Source organism: Pogoniulus pusillus, chromosome 25 (assembly GCF_015220805.1).
Source record: "Pogoniulus pusillus isolate bPogPus1 chromosome 25, bPogPus1.pri, whole genome shotgun sequence".
NCBI classification, from domain to species: domain Eukaryota; kingdom Metazoa; phylum Chordata; class Aves; order Piciformes; family Lybiidae; genus Pogoniulus; species Pogoniulus pusillus.
In genome coordinates, this window is record NC_087288.1 from 17,509,847 (window position 1) to 17,526,984 (window position 17,138).

The 17,138-nt window shown below is 49.3% G+C and overlaps 1 protein-coding gene across 2 annotated transcripts in view; it reads left to right on the forward strand.

Annotated features, from left to right (window-relative positions):
• The first annotated feature begins 12,797 nt into the window (after positions 1 to 12,797).
• CNIH3 (cornichon family AMPA receptor auxiliary protein 3) overlaps positions 12,798 to 17,138 on the forward strand; it is a 79,563-nt gene continuing 75,222 nt past the window's right edge. For both annotated transcript variants that reach the window (XM_064164588.1, XM_064164589.1), the window contains exon 1: positions 12,798 to 13,207. In XM_064164588.1, coding sequence (XP_064020658.1) covers positions 13,127 to 13,207 — 81 coding nt within the window. In that variant the 5' untranslated portion in view covers positions 12,798 to 13,126. The remainder of the gene's footprint in view (positions 13,208 to 17,138) is intronic.

The following is a 17,138-nucleotide window of genomic DNA, read 5'->3' on the forward strand; positions in this document are numbered from 1 at the left end:
GGAGTCCTGGGTGCAGTTCTGGAGCCCCCAGCACAAGAAGGACATGGAACTGCTAGAGCCACTCTGGAGGAGGGCCACAAAGATGCTCAGAGGGCTGCAGCAGCTCTGCTCTGAGGACAGGCTGAGAGAGTTGGGGCTCTGCAGCCTGGAGAAGAGGAGACCTTAGAGTGGCCTTCCAGTGTCTGAAGAGGGCCTACAGGAAGGCTGGGGAGGGACTATTGACAAGGGCTTGTAATGACAGGACGAGGGGGAATGGGTTTAAACTGACAGAGGGGAGATTTAGACTGGATGTTAGGAGGAAGTTCTTTGCAATGAGGGTGATGAGACACTGGCACAGGTTGCCCAGGGAGGCTGTGGCTGCTTCCTTCCTGGAGAAGTTCAAGGCCAGGTTGGATGAGGCCATGAGCAACCTGCTCTAGTGGGAGGTGTCCCTGCCTATGGCAGGGGGCTGGAGCTGGATGATCCTTGAGGTCCCTTCCAACCTCAACCATTCTATGATTCTAAGATCCTATGAAACATGACTGCTTCTGGTGCCATGGAATAGTTGTGGGCTTCAATTAATTCTCATCCTTCTGAAACTGTGACACAGTTATTAGAGATCTGTTGAAACCATGCAAAGATTTCCCCCATTCCACTTGGCTGGCTACAAAGCAATTAGTCTTTCCACTCGGTTTTGCTACTCCATCCTGGAATCAAGAGCAGAGATCCTGTCTCTCTGGAGTGCTCAGGATGCTGTCAGATAGCGTTATCCTGGGTGAGGAAACAGTCCTAATGAATTCCCAGGGAACAAAAGCTGAATCTGGAGGAGGTGAGGAAGTGGGAGGTAGTTGACAGACCAGGCTGAGATTGTGAACTAGCAAGAAGATAAGGAAAAGGCAGTTCAGTGGGGAAGAACTGTGGTAGAAAGGAGAGGCTGGAGAACACAGGGCAGGAAAACATATCTTAGGGTTGTAAGAAGTGCAGTGGGATATATGCTCACAAAATTGCTCCAATAACTCTGCAGATAGAAGTCTCAAAGTCTCTCTTGTCAAGCACTTCTATTGCCTAGCAAATTGTTAGTGACACGAGGAGTCAGAATGTGTATCATGCCTCTGTGGTGCTGGTTATGAAAGCATGGGACAGGACAGTTACTGAGATCTCTTAGATCAGGGGAGTGATCTGAGCTGCAAATCTGAAGCCCCAGTTTTGTCAGTGGCAATTACAGGCACGAGTGTAAAAGTGTAGAATTCATAGATTCACAGAATGGTTTGGGGCTGGAAGGGATCATAGAGTCATAGAATCAAGGAGGTTGGAAGAGAACTCCAAGATCATCCAGGCCAACCTAGCACCCAGCCCTAGCCAGTCAACCAGACCATGGCACTAAGTGCCTCAGCCAGGCTTTGCTTCAACACCTCCAGGGATGGTGACTCCAACGCCTCCAGGGATGGTGACTCCAACACCTCCTTGGGCAGCCCATTCCAATGCCAATCACTCTCTCTGCCAACAACTTCCTCCTAACATCCTTCCTAGACCTCTCCCAGGTACAACTTGAGACTGTGTCCCCTTGTTCTGTTGCTGGCTGCCTGGGAGAAGAGACCAACCCCACCTGGCTACAGCCTCCCTTCAGGTAGTTGTAGACAGCAATGAGGATCATAAAGATCATCTAGTTCCAATCCTCCCCCCATGGCCAGGGACACCTTCCACTACACCAGGTTGCTCAAGGCCCTGTCTAACCTGGCCTTGAACACTTCTGGGGAGGAGGCATCCACAACCTCTTGGCAACCTGTTCTGTTGCATACTTAGCTGCTTATATGCTTTGCTTGCTGTGGGAACCTTGGTCAAAGCCTGCAGATCAGTGTGATCAAGGCCTTGCCAGGTAGGACTCCTGACAATTCAACGTGGATTATGCCAGAGACAGATTTGTTGCATTACAGCCCAAACATATACACTCAGCCAGTAGAGCACATACCTACACATTAGCATAATTAGTCAAGGCCAAGCCACTCCATCACCATAAACCATGCCTTGTTTCCCTCATTAACGAGGTGTCTGTTATCTGTCCCTTCTGAGATAAGGTAGCCAGCAGCGGGTGGGAACCAAGGTCAGCATCCATCTGCTGTTATCCTTCTTCACTCTCTTCTCACATCCTTCACTTTGCATTCCCACACTGTTCCATTGTCTGACTACCCTCACTGTGAAGAATTTCACCCTCAATTCAAGAAGGATGTTGAGGTGCTGGAACATGTCCAGAGAAGGGCAACAAAGCTGGTGAGGGGCCTGGAGCACAAATCCTATGAGGAGAGGCTGAGGGAGCTGGGCCTGTTTAGCCTGGGGAAGAGGAGGCTCAGGGGTGATCTTATTACTGTCTACAACTACCTGAAGGGAGGCTGTAGCCAGGTGGGGGATGGCCTCTTCTCCCAGGCAACCAGCAATAGAACAAGGGGACACAGTCTCAAGTTGTGCAATCAGGGGAGGTCTAGGCTGGATGTTAGGAAGAAGTTCTTCACAGAGAGAGTGATTGGCATTGGATTGGGCTGCCTAGGGAGGTGGTGGAGGCACCGTCCCTGGGGGTCTTCAACTGGATAAGGCACTTAGTGCCATGGTCTGGTTGATTGGATAGGGCTGGGTGCTAGGTTGGCCTGGATGATCTTGGAGGTCTCTTCCAACCTGGTTGATTCTATGATTCTGTGATTCTATAGAAAATATCCAGTCTATATCTGCCCTCCTCAAGCTTCAGTCATATTCTATCACTACAAGCCCTTATAAAAAGTCCCTCCTTGCCTTTCAGGTCCCTTGCAGGGACTGCAATGCTGCTATAAAGTCTCCATGAAGCCTTCTCTTCTCCAGGCTGAACTGTCCCAACTCTCTCAGCCTGTCCCCACAGGGGAGATGCTCCAGCCTCATGATCATCTTCAAGGCCCTCCTCTGGATTTGCTCCAGCAGTTTGATGTCCCTCTTATGCTGGGGGCACCAGGACTGAGGGCAGTACTCCAGATGAGGTCCCACAGGAGCGGAGCAGAGGGGCAGAATCACCTCCTTCATGCTGCTGGTCACACTTCTTTTGATGCAGTCCAGGACACGTTGGTCTTCTGGGCTGCAAGGTCACATTGCCAGCTCATGTTGAGATTTTTGTCAGCTGACACCCCCAAGTCTTTCTCCTCAAGACTGCCATTGAGCCATTCCTGACCCAGCCTGTATTTGTGCTTGGGATTGCCCCAATTCAGATATTAGCTGCTAAGTGAGGAGTAGAAGCAAAACAATGTAGTGTCACTCTCTGAACAGTCTAATTTTGCTCTCTAGGAACATTTCTGTGTTGCACATCAGTCTGTGCTTTTTAAAGTGTACTTCAATAATGGAACACAGAGATCATAGCCTGACATGAACCTTATGAAATTCAATGAGGATGACAACGAAGTCATGTGTGGGAATGCAATGTGAGAAGAATGATAACAATCAAGTGCTGGCCTTGATTCCCACAGCTGCTGGCTACCTTATCTGAAGAAAGGATAGGTAAATGGACAGCTCATTAATGAGAAAAACAAGGCATGGTTTATGCAAAGGACTGGGTTTTTCTTGCCTAGTTGTGCTAATATGCAGGTGTGTGCTCCATGCTCAAGACTATATAATGAGAATCAGAGCAATCAATAAAGTGTCTCTGGTATAATTCACATTGAATGATCTGGAGTCCATGTGGCATTGCTTTTGATCACACTGATCTGTGTGAGCTTTCTGTCTACAACTACCTGAAGGGACATTGTAGCCAGGTGAGGGTTGGCCTCTTCTCCCAGGCAGCCAGCAATAGAACAAGGGGACACAGTCTCAAGTTGTGCAATCAGGGGAAGTATAGGCTGGATGTTAGGAAGAAGTTGTTGGCAGAGAGAGTGATTGGCACTGGAATGGGCTGCCCAGGGAGGTGGTGGAGTCTCCATTCCTGGAGGTGTTCAAGCAAAGCCTGGCTGAGGCACTTAGTGCCATGGTCTGGTTGACTGGCTAGGGCTGGGTGCTAGGTTGGGCTGGATGATCTTGGAGGTCTCTTCCAACCTGGTTGCTTCTATGATTCTATGTTCCCACTGCTGCAATCAGCATAGCTGCAACAGTCATGTGCTAGGGGAGGAATAAGTGCACAAGTCTATCAATGCTACAGGCTGAGAATTGACAAGTATGCTGAAGAAGACCCAAGAGAGACAGTGGAACAGGTTGTCCTGAGAGGCTTAGCCATCTCTGTCCTTGGTGGTCTTGAAGACCTGATCAGATGAAGCCCTTGAGCAACCAGTTCGACCTTGCGTTTGGCCTTGTGTACAGGGTTAACCCTCCAGGAGGAGTGACCTTGAATCTGACCCTAGGTGGTCTTGACCCCTCCCCAGAGGTGGGTTTGAACACCACCAGGTGATGGTTAGCTCTCTCCCCTTTCCTGTCTAAAGGTCTATAAAAGCAGGGGGACTTTCTGTTCACTCTCTCTCTGCGCCTCCCTGCTTATCACCATCACCATCCTCTTCCTTGTTCTCTTTGTTCTACCACATGGCCATCACCCACAAGGTGGACAAAGCCATCACCATCAAAATCTGGTTGTATTTACACATTTTGTACCTGTTTTCCCTTCCCTATACCTTTGTAACTTCCCTACCTCAGATACCTTCTCATTTTATTGTTAAACTTTTCTTCTTTTTAACTTCCAAATCAAAGTGAGATTATTTATTTGGGTGTGCTTAGCTTCTCCTCTCTCTACATCAAATTCCTTTCTCTTGGGAAAAAAGGGGGAAGAGGGAAGGCCACTCTAAAAATTATTGTTATTGGTTCCATCAAATATATTTGAGTCTCTGGGCACTTAAATTAGAACTGAGACACTCTGTGTTGTGCAGGAGTCTGGAGGTTGGATTAGAGACCTCCTGAGGTCCCTTCCAATATAAAGTTTCCCATGACCTTGTGATGATGTAGTCAACATTTACTCGTCTGGTTCCTGCAAAAGATAGTGGAAATTCTTGCTAACAGCTGGTGAAACAGCACATTTATTCACCTAGCAGTAAAAGCATTGTCAGTGGGTTCAGGAGCTATCCTATTAGTAGTGTTGGAGGATAACACCCATTAACAAAGTGTCACCTGCCTTTATTGCAAAGGTGACCTTTACAAAATGGACTGGCCCTGAAGTAATAGAGTTGTATCATCTGGAATCTGTAGGTGATTTGAAAGAATGATAATGCTTTAACAGTATGAAATGCTTCTTTTGATCTCTGGCAGGTCCTGTCTCACCAACCTGATCTCCTTTTATGATCAGGTTCCTGCCTGGTGAATGTGGGGCAGGCTGTGGATGTAGTCTACTTGGACTTCAGCAAAGCCTTTGACACTGTCTGCCACAAGAAGCTCCTAGCCAAGCTGGCAGCTCATAGCTTGGATAGATTCACTCTGTGCTGGGTCAAGAACTGGCTGGATGGCAGAGCCCAGAGAGGGGTGGTGAATGGTGCCACATCCAGTTGGCAGCTGTCACTGGTGGCGTTCCCCAAGGATCAGTGCTGGGCCCAGTCCTGTTCAATATCTTTATTGGTGATCTGGATGAGGGGATTGAGTCCAGCATCAGTAAGTTTGCAGATGACACCAAGCTAGGAGCAGGAGTTGATCTGTTGGCAGGTAGGAGAGCCCTGCAGAGGGACCTGGCCAGGCTGGATAGGTGGGCAGAGGCCAATGGGATGAGATTTAACAAGGCCAAGTGCAGGGTTCTGCACTTTGGCCACAACAACCCCAAGCAGCACTACAGGCTGGGGACAGAGTGGCTGAGAGCAGCCAGGAAGAAATAGACCTGGAGGTACTGGTAGAGAGTAGCTGAAGATGAGGCAGCAGTGTGCCCAGGTGGCCAAGAGAGCCAATGGCATCCTGGCCTGCATCAGGAGCAGTGTGGCCAGCAGGACAAGGGAGGTTCTTCTGCCCCTGTACTCAGCACTGCTCAGGCCACACCTTGAGTGCTGTGTCCAGTTCTGGGCCCCTCAATTCAAGAGAGATGTTGAGGTGCTGGAAGGTGTCCAGAGAAGAGCAACAAAGCTGGTGAGGGGCCTGGAGCACAAAGCCTATGAGGAGAGGCTGAGGGAGCTGGGGGTGTGCAGCCTGGAGAAGAGGAGGCTCAGGGCAGACCTCATTGCTGTCTACAACTCCCTGAAGGGAGGCTGTAGCCAGGTGGGGTTGGTCTTTTCTGCCAGGCAAGCAGCAACAGAACAAGGGGACACAGTCTCAAGCTGTGCCAGTGGAGGTCTAGGCTGGATGTTAGGAGGAAGTTGTTGTCAGAGAGAGTGATTGGCATTGGAATGGGCTGCCCAGGGAGGTGGTGGAGTCACCATCCCTGGAGGTGTTGAAGCAAAGCCTGGCTGAGGCACTTAGTGCCATGGTCTGGTTGACTGGCTAGGGCTGGGTGCTAGGCTGGACTGGATGATCTTGGAGGTCTCTTCCAACCTGCTTGATTCTACAGTTCTGTGGTTCTATGACTTTCTAATTCCTTCAGGAACCTGCAGTCCCATTTTCCAGTAAACATGCATGGTAAAGACAAACACTTTCTGTTTACAAGCACCAAACCCAAACAATAAAACATTCTTAAATGATAACTGCACCATTCCAAGATTGAATCTGGTCAAGTAAAGCCAGGACCCTTACAGTCCTCTGTGAAATCCCTTTCTCCAAAGGTTTTACAAACACACTGTCATGATCTGCTTCCTCCTGCTAAACCAGTTCACATAAAAACTTGTGACAGGAGGTGATGTGAAGCTTGAGGTACCTTGTGTGACATCAGCAAGCAGATCTAAAAAGAAAGAGCTTTTGGTTAAAGATGAGATAATACAATCTCCTTTTCTATCAACCTGAATATGAATTTACTTTCTGTTTCTTGCTGACTTTCTACTTGGTCTTAAATTCATCTTCATGCATCAGCTTTCTGAATACGTTGCTGCTGCTGTAAGCCTGGGTCACAGATGCTGCAGGGTGAGGACAGCAGTTGCTGCTGGGAGCAGCTTGGCAATACATAACCATGAGCATTTGTGGAAATAAGACAGGTAAATGAAAGATGAGGCACAAAATCTGAGCCTGGGGCTGCTAAACACAGCTGCTCAACTCCAAAGAGCAAAGATGAGTGCATTCCCTAAAGGACTGCTGCAGAGCTTCTGGACTTTTTATTTCTAGTAGCGGAGAAGAAAATTAGGTCTGTGTCAATCCATCTCTGGGCTCCTCAATTCAAGAGAGATGTTGAGGTGCTGGAAGGTGTCCAGAGAAGGGCAACAAAGCTGGGGAGGGGCCTGGAACACAAACCCTATGGGGAGAGGCTGAGGGAGCTGGGCCTGTTTAGCCTGGGGAAGAGGAGGCTCAGGGCAGAGCTCATTGCTGTCTACAACTACCTGAAGGGAGGCTGTAGCCAGGTGGGGTTGGTCTCTTCTCCCAGGCAACCAGCAACAGAACAAGGGGACACAGTCTCAAGTTGTGGCAGGGGAGATCTGGGCTGGATGTTAGGAGGAAGTTGTTGGCAGAGAGAGTGATTGGCATTGGAATGGGCTGCCCAGGGAGGTGGTGGAGTCTCCATCCCTGGAGGTGTTGAAGCAAAGCCTGGCTGAGTCACTCAGTGCCATGGTCTGGTTGACTGGCTAGGGCTGGGTGCTAGGTTGACCTGGATGATCTTGGAGGTCTCTTCCACCCTGGTTGATTCTATAATTCTATGATTCACTGTGTGAATGTAATTTTGTTTATGTGGGGAAAAGAAACATTAAAACAGCAGCTTTGGAAGTAAGAAGATTTTTTCTGAAGTTGGTTATACCTTGATTTGTCTGGGCTGTCTATTCCAGATCCCTCCCATTGATAAAGCTGCATCCTCAGCTCCCACACCCTGTGTTCTGGTCTCTCTGATTTGCATTCTTTCAAAGGAGCACAGCTGGGTGCTGGACTGTAACTTCCTGCAGCTAGGATCAGATCCATCAGTTTGTTTGAAGATTAGGACCAAGACCTTAGAAGTGCATGGGGCTCTAATAAACAGACTGAGGTTCCTGCAGTGCTCACAGAGGTTTAAACCAGTGAGGAAAGGGTCAGGCACATCCATGTGATTCTCACCTTTTGCCTTGAATTTTGCCATGGTTTGCAGTAGTCTCATGTAGAAGTTACAAAGGAACAGCTCTCTGCTGGGAGGACCTCATGCCACAGAAAGCTGTAATGAGCTCATAATGAGGTAGAGTAAGGAAGACTAAACTGCTTACTGAGTCAAATCTCAGAGAACTGCTGAGTGAAGGGTAAATGCTTCCACCACAGCCCAACATTTAAATATCTCAAGATAGTTAAACTATTCTCCTGGTATAATGTAAGAAGTCAGCAGGACAAAAAGGTCCCAAACCCATCTTGATAGATTTTTCTTTGCACTGTGTATCTGAAACTTCTGTAACAGGTCGGCCACTTGTGATGATTAATGACTAGAAATATAGCTAATGGGCAATATATGTTTCAGAGTCAATGCCAGGAAAGACTGCGTGGGCTTGGAAGTGTTGGGCTGTGGAACTGTCATCACAGATCATCAAGTCCAACCCTTTACCACAGAGCTCAAGGCCAGACCATGGCACCAAGTGCCACGTCCAGTCCTGCCTTGAACAGCTCCAGGGACGGCGACTCCACCACCTCCCCGGGCAGCCCATTCCAGTGTCCAATGACTCTCTCAGGGAAGAACTTTCTCCTCACCTCCAGCCTAAATTTCCCCTGGTGCAACCTGAGGCTGTGTCCTCTTGTTCTGGTGCTGGCCACCTGAGAGAAGAGAGCAACCTCCTCCTGGCCACAACCTCCCCTCAGGTAGTTGCAGACAGCAATAAGGTCTGCCCTGAGCCTCCTCTTCTCCAGGCTAACCAATCCCAGCTCCCTCAGCCTCTCCTCGTAGGGCTGTGCTCAAGGCCTCTCCCCAGCCTCGTTGCCCTTCTCTGGACACGCTCAAGCATCTCAATGTCCCTCCTAAACTGGGGGGCCCAGAACTGAACACAGCACTCAAGGTGTGGTCTAAGCAGTGCAGAGTACAGGGGCAGAATGACCTCCCTGCTCCTGCTGACCACACCATTCCTGATGCAGGCCAGGATGCCACTGGCTCTCTTGGCCACCTGGGCACACTGCTGGCTCATGTTCAGGTGGGTATCAATCAGCACCCCCAGATCCCTCTCTGTCTGGCTGCTCTCCAGCCACTCCGACCCCAGCCTGTATCTCTGCATGGGGTTGCTGTGGCCAAAGTGCAGCACCCTGCACTTGGAGCTATTGAATGCCATCCCCTTGGACTCTGCCCATCTGTGCAGGCGGTCAAGGTCCTGCTGCAGAGCCCTTCTGCCCTCCAACCCAGCCACATCTGCCCCCAGCTAGGTGTCATCTGCAAACTTGCTGATGACTGACTCCATGCCCTCATCCAGATCATCTATGAAGATGTTAAAGAGGATGGGGCCCAGCACTGATCCCTGAGGGACACCACTAGTGACAGCTGCCAGCTGGATGTGGCACCATTCACCACCACTCTCTGGGCTCAGCCCTCCAGCCAGTTCCTAACCCAGCACAGAGTGCTGCCATCCAAGCCATGGGCTGACAGCTTATGATACATAGAGTGTATATTTTTTAGACAGAAGCATATGTGTGTGTGTATGTGTACACATCAATGCTCCAGAAAGAAATGTTGCATTTTCTTGGAGCATCAGATTTTCTGTGTTGAGGTTTAACATAGGTAATATATATTCAGATGCTAAAGTAAAGCAGGTCAAGAGAGGTGATTCCTCCCCTTTATTCTGCTCTTGCGAGACCCAGCATTGAATACTGTGTCCATTTCTGGTGTCCTTAGCACAAAGATGACACAGAGCTGCTGGAACAAGTCCAGATGAGGGCTGCAAAGGTGATCCAAGGGCTGGAACACCTCTGGTGTGAGGACAGGTTAAGAAAGCTGGAATTGTTCGACCTAGAGAAGAGAAGATTCTAGGCAAACCTTATAGCTTCCTTACAATACCTGAAGGGATGCTACAGGAAGTCTGGAGAGGGACTTTTCATAAGGGTGTCTACAGAGAGGACAAGGGGGGATGGTTTTAAGCTCAGTGAGAGTATGTTTAGACTGAAAGAAGTTCTTCAGTATGAGGGTGGTGTGACTCTGGAATAGGCTGTTCAGGGAGGTTGTGCATACCTCTTCCCTGGGGGTGTTCAAGGCCACTTTGAATGAGGCCTTGAGCAACCAAGTCTAGTTGAGTGGTGTCCCTGCCCATGGTGGGGAGGTTTGAGTAGATGATCTCTAAAGTCCCTTCCAACCAAAGCCATTCTATGATTAATGTGGTCAAAAAAACCAACCAACCAAACAAACAAAAAAAAAAACCTCCCTGAAGATATTACCTAATTTACATCTCTTTTCAAACTGTGTGGTTATGAATAAACCAAATGGGTTTGGGTTTTTGGCTTTTGCAAGCATACACTCAGCAGGATTTCAGGTGCAAAATCATAGAATCATAGAATCAAGCAGGTTGGAAGAGACCTCCAAGATCATCCAGTCCAGCCTAGCACCCAGCCCTAGCCAGTCAACCAGACCATGGCACTAAGTGCCTCAGCCAGGCTTTGCTTCAACACCTCCAGGGATGGTGACTCCACCACCTCCCTGGGCAGCCCATTCCAATGCCAATCACTCTCTCTGGCAGGAACTTCCTCCTAACATCCAGCCTATACTTTCCCCAGCACAACTTGAGACTGTGTCCCCTTGTTCTGTTGCTGGTTGCCTGGGAGAAGAGACCAACCCCCACCTGGCTACAGCTTCCCTTCAGGTAGTTGTAGACAGCAATGAGCTCTGCCCTGAGCCTCCTCTTCTGCAGGCTTCACACCCCCAGCTCCCTCAGCCTCTCCTCATAGGGTTTGTGCTCCAGGCCCCTCCCCAGCTTTGTTGCCCTTCTCTGGACACCTTCCAGCACCTCCACATCTCTCTTGAATTGAGGGGCCCAGAACTGGACACAGTACTCAAGGTGTGGCCTGAGCAGTGCTGAGTACAGGAGCAGAATAACCTCCCTTGTCCTACTGGCCACACTGCTCCTGATGCAGGCCAGGATGCCATTGGCTCTCTTGGCCACCTGGGCACACTGCTGGCTCAATATATAACTTTCCACATGCACCACAGGTTGCATTGGGTTGGAAGGGACCCTTAAAGCTCATGTTGTCCAACCCTCCTGCAGTGAGCAGGGACACCTCCAATTAGTTTAGGCTGGCCAGGGCTGCACTGAAGCAGATCTTTCACCTGTTAGCAGTCCTGCATCAGCCAGGACAGCAGATTGAAGTTGGCTACAGGTGTATCCCAGACCACGAGCATCACAACCAGTGTAGAGGAGTTTGCTAGAGTCTCCTACTTGGGCTTCTCTTCTTGCTCTGGAGGCATGCCTTTTACATCAGTGTGAGTGCTACACCTTTGCTGGGCTGAGTACAACTTTATCTTACATGGACATTGGTATAAATTTGGCTGCTTCATTAAATCCATTTTCATTTCAGTCTGTGGAACCTCTTTTCCTGATTCGCCTTCTCCACTGCAGAGGGGTCATCATGTGACAGAGGAACTGCTATAGCTTAGCCCCAGATTTGGGCTAAATATAGACACCTGGTCTAGTTAATGATGTCTCTGCTCACTGCAGGCAGCAGGGTGGACTGGATGGCCCTTAAAGATCCATTCCAGTCCAAACCATTCGATGAGTCCAGGTTTAACACCTTTTTCATCTGATGGTAAATGGTGAGCTGATCCTACTTTGCTGAACTACTCCGTGGCAGCTCGTTACGTCCTACCTATCCCTGTCTCAATCAGAGGATGGCCACTCCAGCGCCGACCTCGCCTCTCCAGCTGACGCTCTGCCCTATCTCGGCTTGCCAGTTGCTCTTCCCTTCTCGGCGCAGCCGAGCGAGGCACCTGGTCCTGGGCATCGAGTCCTGCCTCGGCAGATGCCCTGGATCCTGAAGCACTTTGCTACACTTTGGCTACAACAACCCCATGCAGAGATACAGGCTGGGGTTGGAGTGGCTGGAGAGCAGCCAGACAGAGAGGGATCTGGGGGTGCTGATTGATACCTGCCTGAACATGAGCCAGCAGTGTGCCCAGGTGGCCAAGAGAGCCAGTGGCATCCTGGCCTGCATCAGGAATGGTGTGGCCAGCAGGAGCAGGGAGGTCATTCTGCCCCTGTACTCTGCACTGCTTAGACCACACCTTGAGTGCTGTGTTCAGTTCTGGGCCCCCCAGTTTAGGAGGGACATTGAGATGCTTGAGCGTGTCCAGAGAAGGGCAACGAGGCTGGGGAGAGGCCTTGAGCACAGCCCTACGAGGAGAGGCTGAGGGAGCTGGGATTGGTTAGCCTGGAGAAGAGGAGGCTCAGGGGAGACCTCATTGCTGTCTGCAACTACCTGAGGGGAGGTTGTGGCCAGGAGGAGGTTGCTCTCTTCTCTCAGGTGGCCAGCACCAGAACGAGAGGACACAGCCTCAGGCTGCGCCAGGGGAGATTTAGGCTGGAGGTGAGGAGAAAGTTCTTCCCTGAGAGAGTCATTGGACACTGGAATGGGCTGCCCGGAGAGGTAGTGGAGTCGCCGTCCCTGGAGCTGTTCAAGGCAGGACTGGACGTGGCACTTGGTGCCATGGTCTGGCCTTGAGCTCTGTGGTAAAGGGTTGGACTTGATGATCTGTGAGGTCTCTTCCAACCTTGGTGATACTGTGATACTGTGAAGAGGATGAGCTCGGCCAAGCGCAGGCTGCCGTGGCAGCAGGACCCTGCCGGTGCCGCCGCGCAGCCCCGCGCCGAGGGGACCCGCCCCTCGGGGGCCGCCCACGGCCGCGCCTCAGCGGGGAGGGGAGAACGGCGGCGGCGGAGCCGGGCGGGCAGTCTCTGACGCTTGGCGGCGGTTGTAGGAGTCGGTACCGGCTAGGTGGAACGGGGCGCGGCGGCCGTCCGGCCTCGCTGCCTGCCTGTCCGCCTACCTACCTACCTACCTACTTACCTACCTACCTGTCCCAGCTCGCTGCCTTCGCGTGTCAGGCTGCCCGGGCAGTTCGCCCCTCTGCCCGCTGTAATTTCGGGGGTCGCCGGTTGCCCGGCAGCCCGCCGGTACTGTCACCCCTCCCCACCCCTCCCCCGCCACTGGGCGGCGGCGGCGGGGGTCTCAGAGGGCACTCCCCACCATGGCCTTCACCTTCGCCGCTTTTTGCTACATGCTGTCGCTGGTCCTCTGCGCCGCCCTCATCTTCTTCGCCATCTGGCATGTGAGTACCCTGCCGCTCCGCCGTCCCTGGGGACCCTTAAAAACAGCTTCAGGGAGGGAGGGAGGGGGCAGCGAACGAGTGAGTTAGGTCGGTCGGTCGTGCCGTGGAGGGAGCGGACGGCTGAGGCTGAGCTGGGCAACCTCGCACCCGGCAAGCCGAGGCGAAGCCCCCACTGCCGGTGTCTGTCCTTGCCGTGGCAGCCTCGCACCAGCGGCCGCGCCAGGGCAGGCGGACCGCGGCGTGGAACCTCTGCGTGGAGTGTTGTGTTTATTAAGTGGTGTTTTTAGGAGTAAAGACCAATGGTGTAGCTAAAAATGTAGCTGCCCGTCCGTCCGCTCCTCTGGAAAGAGCTTTCAGCCCTAGTGCTGCCCTGTTCCTGTGGAGACCTCCCTGGGCTCACGGTTTTTGGCTGAGCTCAAAGGTGCTCAGTGGGCTCTGCCGCTGACCGTTCAGAAACCGGAGGTCTTCGCGGTAAGAGCAACTCTTTTTCTTGTCTGACAATGTAGCGTTGTCAGGGGGAAACCACCCCAGACTTGAAGAAGCAGTTAAGTTGGTTTTCCTTCATTAATTACTACGTTAATAATTTGATTAAGTCGGATTTTAAGGTGAAACTTTGTCCCTCTAATGCATTATGAACTGCGTATTGGAGTAGCAGCCTTATTCCACTCCAAAGTGGTGGTGCTCTCTCTTTACTGTTCACTGCATGACTGTGGCAGGTGTGAGCATATCACTAAGAAAGTGTTTTTCAGCATCAGTGAAATTATTCTCCTGGGTAACTTGCAATTCTTTTAAATGATTTCATACTTTGAAATCCCCTCTGCTGTGTGTTCCCCAAACACCTTCATGCCATAAGCATTCGGGATGGAACAGGATCAAGCTGAAAAACAGAGCAAGTCTCATGGTTTAGCATGAGACTTGATAGATGGAGTCTGATCTTTTCCAATCAAAGTGATGCTGAGGATACTTGATGGAGTAAGAGAAAATCTCCTTCCTTTGATTGACAAACTTGGTAGACAGAGTCTGATCTTTTCCAATCAAAGTGATGCTGTGGATACTTGATGGAGTAAGAGAAAATCTCCTTCCTTTGATTGACAAACTTGGTAGACAGAGTCTGATCTTTTCCAATCAAAGTGATGCTGTGGATACTTGATGGAGTAAGAGAAAATCTCCTTCTTTTGATTGACAAACTTGGTAGATGGAGTCTGATCTTTTCCAATCAAAATGATGCTGTGGATACTCAATGGAGTAAGAGAAAATCTCCTTCTTTTGATTGACAAAATTGATAGACGGAGTCTGATCTTTTCCAATCAAAATGATGCTGTGGATACTTGATGGAGTAAGATGAAATCTCCTTCCTTTGATTGACAAACTTGGTAGACAGAGTCTGATCTTTTCCAATCAAAATGATGCTGTGGATACTCAATGGAGTAAGATGAAATCTTCTTCCTTTGATTGACAAACTTGGTAGACAGAGTCTGATCTTTTCCAATCAAAATGATGCTGTGGATACTTGATGGAGTAAGATGAAATCTTCTTCCTTTGATTGACAAACTTGGTAGACAGAGTCTGATCTTTTCCAATCGAAATGATGCTGTGGATACTCAATGGAGTAAGAGAAAATCTCCTTCCTTTGATTGACAAACTTGATAAAGAGAGTCTGATCTTTTCCAATCAAAATGATGCTGTGGATACTCGATGGAGTAAGATAAAATCTCCTTCTTTTGATTGACAAACTTGGTAGATGGAGTCTGATCTTTTCCAATCAAAATGATGCTGTGGATACTTGATGGAGTAAGATGGAATCCCTTTCTTTTCATTGACAAGAAATGGAGATACAGAGTTTATTGAAACAAGAATAAAGCCACTAGCTTAGTTGTGAGTGTATTAGAAGTATGAAAGAGATCACACTGTGGTGAGAATTCTTTGAAATAGAATTAGTTTGAACAAGGCTTTAAAAAATGTTGTTTCTTACTAACAAAGCTACAAAAGTGTGATTGGTGATGTCAAGTTCTCTGGTCAGGTCAAGTATTGAAGGGCTGAGAAGGGCTCTGTGACCCTTACAGTAAAGCAGTTCCCCCTTGTGTTGAGGCAGAACCTCTTTTGCTGCAATTTACACCCATTGCTCCTTGTCCTGTCACAGGGGAGCAAGCAAGCAGAGCCTGTTTTTATTATCTTTTCTATAAGAAACTGGGTTATAACAGTTCTTATTTCTTCTGAAATGCAGTCTAACATGTAGCTTATATATTGAGTCATAGGAGTTTTTTACCTTAAACATCTTGTTGTGAAAACCTTCCCAAGAAACAAAACTCCTACTCCTTCCCTGTGACCTGATTTTTTCCCCCCACTATAATATACTTGTAAAAGAGAGGAGACAATTTTAAGTAGGTTCTCATCAAAGAAGTAGAGAATTTAAATAATTATCTTTTCCTGTTAAAATGTTTCTTTTTTAAGGTATTTTTCTGGTTTTTAAGCCCCACAATTGATAAGTTTCCTTTCATTTTGAAAGATTTATGAGTTTCTTTGACTGAATAAGAACTTAAATCATTTTGAAGGACAAAAAAGAGCTGTAGCTCTAGAAACTATATGCTAGAGGGATGGCATGTCATCCAGGAGGACCTGGACAAGCTGTAGAGGAGGGCCCAGGTGCACCTCATGAAGTTCAACAAGACCAAGTGCAGGGTCCTACACCTGGGTGAGAACGATCCTCATTATCAGTACAGGCTGGGGGATGGGATGATAGAAAGCAGCCCTGCAGAAGAGGACTTGGGAGTTTTGGTGGATGAGAAGCTGAGCCAGCCGTGTGCACTTGCAGCCCAGTAGTCAGTTGCATCATCCTGGGCTGCATCAACAGAAGTGTGGCCAGAGGGTTGAGAAGAGGCAGGTCTCCCACTTAGCTTCGATAAGACCTCACATGGAGTACTGCATTCAGCTCACTCAACACAGGAAGGACATGGACCTGATGGAGTGGGTCCAGAGGAGGGCCACGAACATGACTGGGGTGCTGAAACACCTCTTCTGTAAGGTCAGGCTGAGGGAGCTGGGATTGTTCAGCCTGGAGAAGAGAAGACTCTGGAGAAACCTAGTAGCAGCTGTCATGGTAAGCCTGAAGAAGCCAAAATAGGCTTGTCCGTGTCCTGGCTTGCCCAGACATGTTTTTCTGCTCTCCCTCCTTCTGCTATGGGGAGAATCATAGAATCAACCAGATTGGAAGAGACCTAGAAGGTCATCCAGTCCAACCTATCCCCCAGCCCTATCCAGTCAACTAGACCATAGAATCATAGAAACCACAGGAAAGAGGACAAAGAACCTTGTTCTTGTGCTGGTTGTCCAGGAGAAGAGACAAAACCCCCACCTGGCTACAGCCTCCCTTCAGGTAGTTGTAGACAGCAATGAGGTCAACCCCTCAGGTTAGATACCATCAGAAACATTTGTTGGAGCTATGCATGAGTTTTATCTTGATGCATTATCTGCTGACTACATAACTTTGCGTTCTCAACTAATCATGGAATGATTTAGGTTGGAAGTGACCTCAAAAATCATCTTGTTCCAACCCCCTGTCATAGGCTGGAATTTCACTCCTACATATTCAGTGAGGAAAAGGGCTGAAAAGTCACAATCTCCACATAGTACAGATACAAGTCTCTGTGTTGTGGGAATTCTAAGGCATTTAGGTTGTTCAGTGACCACATTACCTCTGTCTGCAATGACACATTATTAGGAACATCATGGAGAAATCATAGAATCAACCAGGTTGGAAGAGACTTGCAAGATCATCCAGGCCAACCTAGCACCCAGCCCTAGCCAGTCAACTAGACCATGGCACTAAGTGCCTCAGCCAGGCTTTGCTTCAACACCTCCAGGGACAGTGACTCCACCACCTCCCTGGGCAGCCCATTCCAATGCCAATCACTCTCTCTGACAACAACTTCCT